The sequence below is a fragment of the Cryptomeria japonica genome, chromosome 6 (assembly GCF_030272615.1).
Source record: "Cryptomeria japonica chromosome 6, Sugi_1.0, whole genome shotgun sequence".
Lineage (NCBI taxonomy): Eukaryota > Viridiplantae > Streptophyta > Pinopsida > Cupressales > Cupressaceae > Cryptomeria > Cryptomeria japonica.
The window spans coordinates 504772478-504784287 of record NC_081410.1 but is presented as its reverse complement, the minus strand read 5'-3'; the positions used below and the strand labels follow the sequence as shown (position 1 = coordinate 504784287).

The 11810-nt window shown below is 37.4% G+C and overlaps 1 protein-coding gene across 15 annotated transcripts in view; it reads left to right on the top strand.

Annotated features, from left to right (window-relative positions):
• Positions 1–6248: 6248 nt before the first annotated feature.
• Positions 6249–11810, top strand: part of LOC131052778 (uncharacterized) — a 54996-nt gene continuing 49434 nt past the window's right edge. For 2 of the 15 annotated variants that reach the window (XM_057987389.2, XM_057987397.2), the window contains exons 1-3: positions 6349–6494; positions 6593–6643; positions 7059–7108. Coding sequence is in view for 5 of the 15 variants with exons in the window: in XM_057987387.2 (XP_057843370.1) it covers positions 6853–6876; positions 7059–7108 (74 nt within the window). In the remaining 10 variants the exon portion in view is untranslated. The other 13 variants (XM_057987391.2, XM_057987398.2, XR_009107513.1 and 10 more) reach the window with 11 other exon arrangements.

The following is an 11810-nucleotide window of genomic DNA, read 5'->3' as shown; positions in this document are numbered from 1 at the left end:
CTTCTTCCACACTAATGCCCAACTCCGAGATAAAGTCTGCAGAATCCTTGGTTGTCAAAGGGCCTCCCTCCCTGGCTCCTACCTAGGCCTCCCCTTGACTGTTAAAGATGTCTCTAATTCCTTCTAGATCTCTATCCTTGAAAGAATGAAGAAAAAGTTGGTTGGTTGGAAAGGTAGATTCCTGAGTAGTGCTGGGAAATTGCAGCTGCTTTCCTCCTCCCTCTAGGGGATCCCTGTGTACTTTCTCTCCCTATTCAAGATATCTGCGGCTATCGCTGCTAAGCTAGAAAACATTCAAAAGACTTTCCTCTGATGGGAATGGAAGAAAATAAGAGGCTAGCCTTGCTGGGCCGGGACAAAGTTTGTCTTCCCAAGGCCATGGGCGACTTGGGAACCCGCAAGATCTCAAGGTTCAATAAAGCCCTTATGACTAAAATTGCGTGGAAGCTTCTGAACAAGGATATGGATTGGAGTAGGATCATCAGGACTAAGTACCTGGGTAATGCGAACTTCTCCTCTGTCCTGAAAGAGGAGGGCCTTCTTAGGGGTTCCAAAATTTGGAATAACATCTTGAGCTGCAGTGACCCTTTTTCTCTTGGTTTGAGGTGGATTATTGGAAATGACAGGATCATTCTCTTATGGGAAGATTGCTGGTTAGGAGAGAGACCCCTTGCTTCTTCCCCCTCCCTGAGACGACTATAGGATGCCACCAAAGGCTTCTTTGGTGAAAGGGTTAGTGATTACTTCAACAATTGCACTTGGAGGGCCTTGGAGGACTGCTGCATTGACCATCCCTTCCTCCTCCCTGCTGCTAGAGAGCTTTAGAAGCTTTTGGCCAGTATATTCCTCCCCTTGTTTCCTAGGGAGGACAAACTTATTTGGAAGTGGGACCCCTTTGGAGACTTCTTTGTCATAATTGCCTACACCAGCTTACTTAGGGAACCTATTTTCTCCTTTATCTAGAAAGAGGTTTGGAATCCCCAACTCCTCCCCAAGGTTAATTTCTTCTGGTGGACTGCTCTCCTCAACAAAATCTTGACCCAAGACAACTTGGTCAAGCGGGGATTCCATTTCCCTAACAGATGCATCCTCTGCAAAAATGATGAAGAAAGTCTTGCCCATCTCTTCCTCCACTGTGCCTTCACTTGGGAGCTATGGGGGATGGTCTACAATAGGCTTAATATATGTTGGGTAATGAATGATAATTTGTTAAATCTGTCTCAGGAATTTCAGGGCCCCTCTTCCAACTCCCTTATCCAACAACTGTGGAAGCAGATCCCCCCACGTGAGCTGGTGTATATGGAAGGAACGTAATGACAGGATATTCAGAGACAAGGAGGCCTTCATGGAAACTGTGTTTGCTCGATTCCTTAATCTAATTCTTGAGAATATCTTTGTTTCTAAAACCTGGATAGCGTCCAAGCCCCCCTCTACCTGGGACTGGGAAATTGCTAGACACTGGAACCTTCCCTCCTCGTTCTCTCTTGTTGACTTGTCTAAGAGACTTCTAAGACAAAGCATGGTCTGGTTCCCCTCGACTACAAATTTAAAACTCAATTTTGATGGGGCTACCAGGGGTGCCTAGCTGCTGGTGGAGGGGTGATCAAAGCCCATTCAGGGGCCCTTATTGCTGCTTATGCGGGTAACCTGAATGGGAATTCCTCTAATTAGGCTGAAGCGATGGCCTTAGCCTGGGGAATCCACATTGCCCTCTCCATGGGAATCAGGATTATGGACATTGAGGGGGACTTCATGCTTATCATTGATGTTGTCAAAGGGCGAAATAAGCTTAATTGGACAATTGAGCGAACCATCAGGGACACCTTGAGGCTCATCTCCGGGCTTAACTCATTCAGAGTTATGCATATCTACAGGGAAGGCAACTGTGTGGCGGACACCATGGCAGCCATTGGCCTAAACCTCTCAGGGCTGAGATGTTGGAGGAGTCACAACTCCCTCCCAGACCATGTTAACTTCCTCCTCCAGGAAGAGAAATCCAAAATCTCCACTAATGATTGAGCGGCTGCCAAGTGCTTCCCTTACCCTCCTCTCTTCTCTCGGGGCAGTCTAGAGGCGGTGGTTTCATAATTCAAACAATGGAAATATCCGTATGATCCCTTTTGATGTGGTGGTGGCTCGTTCGGCTAGGTTGGCGATGACGCACGCGTTGTTGTGTTGGCATTTTACTTGGGCTTGCAAAGTCATGATGAGGTATGACTGGATTGGAAACGTGTTGGTTGCCGTCGGTATTTGCTGGCCTTTAATGCCTCGTAACCAGGAAATCATTTCTAAAAGTGACTTCATTTTTTCCCATGCGCCCAACTTCATTTCTCATTTATTGACACTGGGCTCACACACTTCCCTTTTCTCTTCTTGGCTTGCTTCTCGAAGGGTCTCTGCAACTTTTTTTGTTTCATGACTAAAGAAGCTTTGTTGGTGGAAGATATGGGGGGCGACAAAGTTAGATATGAACCAGATAATCCAGATGATTTTAAAAATGACCCCCTGGTCTGGAACTTTTGTGTTGAAGGCGGGGTTGTCGATTTTCTGGATTTCCTGAAGGGCCATGATGAGTAGCTCTCGACTGCTTTTGCCTCCTCCTGGTCTGGGAGGCGGGTCTTGATTGACGACATTGCCTTTGATGTCTGAGGAGACTATTGCCCAAGCTACGAAGCTAACACTTGATGGCCACCGCTGGAAGCGTACCGGTCATGTTGCAAACAATGAAGGTTTGAAACGATTCTTTTGTAACCGCGAAGAACCTGTCAAGTTGCAAGGCAGGTTTGTGGGAGGAGCTCAAGCACCCGTGGAACATGATTTGCCTCATGATCATGACGTACTTCACTCTGGAAGGCAGGTATAAGGTATTATACTACTACCATTTGCCCCTCCTCAATCACTTCCGTAACAATGAATTGCTTTGTCTGTCATTTTATTTACTGCACTCTATAGAGAGCTCTGTTAAAGACACTATGGACCCCAAGCATGGGGATAAGCCTCCCTACCTCCTCCACCAGGGCCTTATTTATAGGTTATATAAATTCCATGAGGCTCTTTGCCCCCCTTGCAATCTTTCGCTCTCTCAGCCCCCCATGTCGACTCCCCAACAACTCGCGACCTTGTCTATGGCTTTCCCTAGATTCTTTCAATATCCCCATGAGGGCTTTTCTATGACCACCATGTCCCTGCCTACTTATGCCTCGACTGTCTCCTTATTGGCGATCTCCCCTAATTTAACTCTTCCTGCCTCTCCCAGTGCTTTTCGCTCCCTATCCAAGGGCAAAAGCAAAACCCCCGCTAAACGCAAATGCATTGTCTTTGATGACAATTCCTCCTTTGAGGACGCTGAGAATGACAATCCTTCCCCAGATTTTGAGGTTAAAAGGAGATTCTCCAGGCTTGCTTCCAAAAGCCGTAGAAAGAAGACCCCGATGATTGAGAATCTGGACTCTGAGGAGGACCCCATTGGGGACAAGAAGGAGGAAGGCCCTAATACCACTATGGGGCCCCTGATGGAGATGCTATGGATGTGAATGTGACTAGGGACCCCATGGTCCCAACCACTGTTGGTGCCGTTGATATGAGTATCTCTGAAATGAAAACCCAGGACCTCATTGATGATAAGGATACGACCCCTATGAACACGGACACCGAGGGTCTTATGGGCGTGGAAATATCTGCTAGCAAAGCACTGGAATCTGGTAATTTGGATTCAAATTCTAAAATGACTAAATAGGTGATGCATTACATCCCTTTGATGGGTCTGGTTAATGATAGTGATAACTCCCTTGCTGGTGGCGTGCCCAAAGTGACTGAAGAAACTACGGATGACTTGGCTGTTGAGAACCCCCAGGAGGTCCCTACTCTCTAACAAATGGAAAAGTTGAGCACGGATGTGCTAGACATCACGCAGAGAATTGAAAACCTCAGCCCTGTGCTTGATCTGCAGACTATCAAGGAGGATGTCAACCAACTCAAGAATAAGATGGAGGCTTGGGAAGCCCAAATGGTGGGTCTTAACAAATTCCATGTGCAGGTTTTACATAGTTCCGCGCTCACCCTCTCTCTACCGAGGGAACACTATGCGGAAGGAGGACAAGCAGGAGGCTAGGGACCTCTACAAGTTCTTGTCAAACGAATGGAACAATACTATGGATGCCACTGGGGTGCGCAAGGCACCCTCGTAGTTTGTTTTTGTTTTTGTTGTTGTTTCTGATTTCTAAAGACTTGGTTCCTTTTTGGTGATAGTTGCTGTTAATTGCTGTTATAGTGCTATTTCTGTGCTATGATTTTTAATAGTTTTGCTATGTAAAGGGCCAGTGCCCTTGTTCTCACTGCTTTATTAATAAAAAACCATACAAATTTATAGTTTTTACCCCTTTTATTCAAAAAACTATACAGATTTATAATTTTTATTATTATATATTTTATTACTATATTTAATCTTAAGCTAATATATAATAAATATTTATGAAAACAAATACTTTTTGAGATGGGGACCGTGATAAGTTTGAAGAGTCTCCACTCCATTTAATCCTAACCTATCTAATAATAAATACGTTATTATGAATATAATTATTTAATATATTTTTTTAATTTAATTTCTACCATAATCTAATATTTATTATTTTATTACTAATAATTCTGTTTTTGTATTTTTTTTTTACTAACATATTATTATTTAATATTTTAAAAGTAGATATATTTTTAAATTTAATAAATAATACATGTATTACAATATTTAATATTTAAATAATATTATTTATTATATATATTTAATAATTAATATTTTTTTCTAGTTTAATATTAAATAATATAAAATAATAAATATACTTAACTCTAATCTAACATTTTAGATTATATTATATAAATTTAATGTTATATAATAAAAATATTTATTTTATTTTATTTTATATTATGTTACTGAAAATTTAATGTTATATTATTAAATATTATTATATTAAATTATAATGAACAATAATCAATTTACATATATATGAGAATAATTATTTATTAAGGGAGGATTAAATTCAAATAGATTTTAAATTGAATTAAGGCTTATTTTCCTAATTCATAATAGTAAAAACACCTTCATAAAAATTATTACATAAATATGTAAAAATCATACCAGAAAGCAATTAACATAATATAAAAAAATAATAATAAAGAAGTAACTAGTAATATTAAAAGAAATATGTGCAAGTATGAATATCTTATATAAGCATAAACTCTCATGTCAATGAATACTCTTAGCACAATGAAACAATACAATGAACTCTTTAAACGAATTATGTGTAATTAGCATAAATTGGTCCTCACATAGATATGGTTGGGAAAATATGTTAAACATGTGCAATAAATATAAACTCTCAAGTTTTAGAAACATCATGTACAATCTTCTTAGCAAAGCTCCAAAAAAACTTCTAGAAACAATACACACAATCTTCTTAAAAACACTTGAAAAATTATAAGTGTCAATTATTATAAACACACGTGCAATATTACATATAAATTGGGAGAATTGATCTCGACAGAGATATGGTTAGGAGGATCCATCCTGACATAGATATGGTTTGGTGAATAAGTTAAGCACACATAATAAATATAAACTCTCAATTTTTAGAAACAATACTGGTTGGGATAATTGATCCCGACATAGATATGGTTGGGAGGATCCATCCCGACATAGATATGGTTTGGTGAATATGTTAAACACACATAATAAATATAAACTCTCAATTTTTAGAAACAATACTTCTCCCCACAAAGATATGATTGGGTGAAAAAGTTAAATAAATGTAATAAATATAAACTTCAACATTAAACTGATGTGAACATAGATATGGTTGGGTAAATATGTTAAATAAGTATAATAGATATAAACTTCAACTATACATTGATTCTACAAAGATATCTTATACATTAAACTGATGTGAACATAGATATGGTTGGGTAAATATGTTAAATAAGTATAATAGATATAAACTTCAACTATACATTGATTCTACAAAGATATCGTTGGATGAATAAACTTCAACTATAAATTGATTCTCACCTAGGTATGGTTGGAATAATATGTTAAACAAGAATAATTTATTCATAAAACTAAAAAATTTTAAGAAGAAAAAATACTAGGACAACTCATACCCACCCAAATAGCCCAACTAATGATGACTTTGAAAATTGAAATATAAAATTTATTAGAATAGAACCCTAAAATATGATGTAAATTGTGCCCTAAAGATTATTTAATGCACCTTTTACTCATTTCATATATATTAATAATTAATAATAAATATTAAAAAATATATATTTTTCTTTACATTTAATGAAGGCAATAAAAAAGATCAGAATTCACACTTCCCAATTATTTTTAGAAATCCCATGAGTTAAACCGCCATTTGACATTTGTATTTGCCATTATCGTAACGCGAGTGATTTATAAACAGCTGGTTTTATCAAATTCCATTACAAATCTAAAGATAGGCATAACGGTGGGTTTTAAAACGACTGGTTTTTTAATTTTATTTTCTGCAGCATATCTTGTTTTAATGTTGTTAACAGGTGAATATTTGTGATCCGAAACATGCAGGAGAAATATTCGAAGCGGATTTTTTTTACATTTTAACCTCACGCAGTATCCGTAAGTATATACACATTACGTATATTCATTCATTCGTTTCGCTTCATATTTAAATATACGGAGTGTGCTTATTTGTAAAATAAGGATCTAAATATACGGATATATGAAGTAAATAGGATTGAAATTTGCCTGGGCGCAATATTTAGTGTTAGATTGCAGTTCTTAAAAAATGCACAGGCGAAGGAAATGGAATATGTTAGAATATTCAGATGGCTTTACATGTTTTCCTTTATGTATATTATAAACAAGATTTATTTATTATTTTATTTTTATTTTTGACCGAGAATCTATCACTTTTAGTCTTGCTGGGCTTCATTTTATTTGGGTCAGTGTCCTTCATTTGTAGTATTATCTGATTTTCTTTTAATATTATTTTTTAAAGGAGGCCTGTAAAATGCTTTCTCGTTTAGTGCAGTTTAAAGCTGGAGACATAAGATTTGCGTCTGTTACAGTAGGATTATGGAGGTACGATTCATAACCTCCACTCTGTATAGAAATTTTTTCATGTTCAATATTCCAGAGGCTTATAAGCAGTTTTTACTTTCTGTTAATAAACCATTCTAATGATGGAATATATAAACTCAGTTAAATATTTGAAAGAGTAGTTAATATTGTTGTTTTTGTTTGAGAAGGATGTCTGTCCCGTAAGTATTTGCTTCATCAACTCAGTCTATTATCAATGAAGCCTCTATAGCTTAGGACCTGCGGCTTTCTTGTGTATATTTTGATGGTGCTTAGGGTTTCTAAGTTCATTGTAACATAAAGTGTAATGATTTGTGTTCCACTGCATCACGGTACCCAAGGCACCTGTCCTATAGGGAGTGAAACCGGAATTTAACTGGGATGTCCTCAAGTTATTCCCATCAATGGGCGATAGATAGGAGGCTGTTTTGCAGCATTCCCCATTTGCGTATTGTTGCGGTTAAGGGATGCCGTATCATACCTTGGACATTTGGGGAGTCGCACATGAAAAAAAACAGGAGGAAGAAAAAAAGGAAAAAAAAAAAGGAAAATTTCATAAAAGCTAGTTTTGCTAAGAATAACTATAAAGATTTTCTAAAAACCTAAATCGAAGAATCAAGATACGTTTTGTGAGTTGTTTGTAATTTTTATGCGTCAAATGGACATGACAATCACAAACATATAGGTGATGAATAGCTATCTTTTTGACGCGATGAATGTAATGCATTTCAGTGCTGTAGTAGCCCGTGGTTTTTATGTAACATTGGGTCTACTGCTATCAACGAGAAACGCTAGGATTGCTTCAAACCTGTACGCTGTTTAAGGTATTCTGATTTGTAATCTTATAGAATTTTTGTGTTTTTAATTTTTTTTCATCCGTCTCTTTTTCTGTTCCCCCCTTTTCTCAATGATTTGGGGAACGCTTCCAGCTGTTCCGTTTTTTTCTTCTTCCATTTTATTGGTCCTTTCAAAATGTACTTGGTGGCATATAGGCAATAGCTATGTGGGTGCAATCGTATTGTTGGTTTACCATAGCAACGTTGCTGCAAAATTAGCTGGAACCAACATAACTCATCTTATTTTTTTCATTTCAAAAGTATCACTGAAATAATCAGTAATGTGGCGTCATAGTGTTGGGTATGCAGGGATAGGAGATTGGCAACTGATATTGGGGATTAGTGGAGGCACCTTCAAGTTTGAAGAAGTGATTGGGTGTAGTGACTTGGAGGACATATTTGTGTATGGCGAAGGTTAAGGCCCTTAGGAAGAAACAAATGACATGTCGGATATTTATTTGTTCTTTTTTTGGTGGAGCTGAGTGTCCAAAAGCACCTCAATGAGATCAGGTACTTCTTGATGTTCCGGTGGCATATAAATATTCCCTTATTTGGGTGACATCTCTGGCCATGTTCCCAATGCTCCTAGGGCGTTAGAGATACCCTTGCAATGTCCATAAACATACTGGGGACATAGTTGATGCATTCCCAACCCTTGGATATGAGCACTCGAGTAATATTTTGTCATGGGTACTAATACTGAAAGTTTTCTTTTCTAGTGTTAACCAATTTCAAGCCCTGCTTAAGGATAATTTGTAAACTGAGGTGGCTGTGCCATCCTCACAGACATTAGCAATTTGGATTTAATGAGAAGCTCTCAAAAACCACAAAATGCTCCAATATGACCTATAAATTTATAATGGATGCCAATCACCGTTACACATGCAAATCAAGGGAAAATAGAGAACATGTGAGACATGTGGAAATGAAACAATCTTGCAGTCACATACATTTGCAATAAGAAGGTTAATTCTGGAGAAACCCTCAAATGGGTATAGAACTCTAGAAAGAGAAAGCAAACGCTCCTTATGGCATTAATCTACAATTGTACCATAGTTTTACATTTCTTCAAGGGCTTTTACACACATCCACATCCTGTCCTGAAAATGATATAGGCCTGCAACAGTGAATCAAAGGACTGCAACCTCTGCAAAAAAACAAGGACCTATACCACCAACTCTGAGAAAGGATTTGCTACTCCGTTTGCAGCAGTCCAAGGAGCTAGTTGCTTTAACCCCACTGGTTCAATGTGCAACCTGTTCAGAGAGTTTTACCACTGCCCAAATGGGACAAGAATGGCTGCTCAACTGGTTGCTTTATGGATTGCTTTGCCACACTTAAAGCAGCATACTTTCTCCTTCTTTTGACACCCTCTGCTAACTAGCTTTAGCTAACCAATAGCTTGCTTGGCTTCAGCTTGCACTATCACCTGACAAGTGTGGCTTCAGCTAACACAGCCATCCAGCCTAAGGTCCCAAAACAATGGCTTCCCACAATATAAAACAGGGAGGCTTTTCTTCCCTTGAACGCTTCACATTCTGCCTCTGCCCCTTGAGATTTATGCTGCTCCAGGGAAAATGAATGGTTGCTGTTCCTAGCTGTCACCTGCAGCCATCGATAAACAATTGTGGCCCTGTAGGGAAATGATGCTGCCAGCAAAGAGAAAATACACACCTTCCAAAGAAGGAGAACAAATTTGCTGGGAAGAGGAATCACTTGTGCTAATGAGGGTGGAATACACAACCAGGGAAAACAGTTGCCACCCAAAGAGGGAAAACAATTGCCGCTAAAGAAGAGGAACAATCATGCACCCGTGAAGGAAAACATTGCCCATGACAAGGAAAATGGTTGCCGGCCAAGACAGGGTAAGTGGTCACTGCCTTTGAAGCTAAGTTACCAGAAACGAGAAACGAGAAACGCAACCGCAACGGCAACGTGACGAGAAACGGAATATTTAAAGGTTGCTTATAAGAAACGTATCTATATATATATATATATAATAAAAGTATACACATATACAAGCTATTATTATAAAAAAATATTTTACATAAATGAAATAGCATGAAGTTTTATATATATTTTCATTAAAAAACTTTATTCTGAAACATTAGTGGTAGATATTTATATTAGGAGATAAATTATTAAGATATTGCAATGCATGAATTGCAGATAATTATATTGAAATATTTTACATGAGGCTGTATAATTAATGTTAGTTAAAGTTATATATTTAATGTAACTAACATGACTTAGAAAACTATAATCTGCCTCTACTAGTTAATCCAAAGTTAAGCCATGAAACATGCAATTTCACATGCCAAAAAAAATCAGTCTGTCAATGTTAACTCAATAAAAAACAATTACTTTATTGTCAAATCTGTTAAAAACATTTACTTTACTGTCAAACCTGTTAAAAACAATTACTTTACTGTCAAACCTGTTAAAAACAATTACTTTACTGCACTTATAATAGAAAACAATTATTTTACTGCACTTATAATGAAAAGCAATTATTTAATGACAAATCGAAAACACTGGAAAACACCTTACAAACGAATTTCCCTGCAGAAACGGCCGTTAGAAACGAGAAACGCGTTTCTCACGTTGAAACGCGAAACGACGGGAGACCGTTGCGTTTCTGGCAACTAAGCTTTGAAGGCTGCTTTATCCTTTGCCGCAGCATTGCTGCAATCAATAATATTGCCTCAACTGAAGTGATTTATGTTGTTAAGTGTATCTTTTTGGATGACTGTAACAGAGATGATGCTGACAATGGTTAATTGACAGCTGGAGTGATACTTATCACTTGCAAAGCTGCTGCAGGTGAACTTGCAGCAAACTGAAATGCTTGTGGCTTTTGCTGCAGGTTAACTTGCAGTATTGCTGCTGGTGTCTTGCAACTTGCTCCAGGTAACTCTCAGCTTAGTCTTGCTAGTCGATCTAAATTGATCCACTTTTTAGATAAAAGGAGGATCATAACTCCAACACACATGAAGCAATTTCGTACTGTGATACATTTGAGCTTGAACCTAGGTTTACATGTATTAAGAATTGTACTTCAAGCTTACTTCACATCCACTTAACACTATGTTAAAGGTAGTCAATAGCATCACCTATGACATATGGCGATTAATATTGCAAATTCATTAATAGGTTTGACTTATCATACTCTAGGATCATTCATAAAATGGTCTACATTCTTATCATAGCCACTTGCAATTATTCGACAAGGCCAAAACTTCTGTGGAAGATTGAATTGGTGCAAGGGAGCTTGCTATCTACTAAAAAGGATTGTTTAGAGAGAGTATGTATAAGTTTTGTTTCGACAGGAGAGTAAGGAAAGTTATTTCATATTGGGTAATGTGTTTATGTCTGAAATCGTAATCCAAGTATTTAAGCACAATATTTGTGAGTAACCTTTACCCAACTCAAACCACACCAAAACATTAGGTTTCTAGATGTGCTTCCAATAATACCAAAATAGAAAATCCTAATTGCAAGAATCACCATATTGTCTAAGCACTTGAAGGATTACTTTTCGAATGAATCACAAACAAAATTATAATATAGAGAAATGTCATTTGTAAGTGATATGTACGAAGAGTATTGTGAAATCTTATTTATAAGTACATTTTAACAACACACGCCTAATATGTTCCTCATAGAATTGGAATCCAGGATCCTTCTTACGAATTGCTTGCTTCATTTGATCAAGCATGCTATCAAAAGTCTCACAAATCTTTGCAAGGCTAGGAGAGCATGTATCCATGTACCTATACCAAGTGATATGATAGAGCAAATATATCTGCAAGCAGCATTTAAAATTTATAAAATTTAAAATTATGACATCAGCAGTTAATAATGTAAAT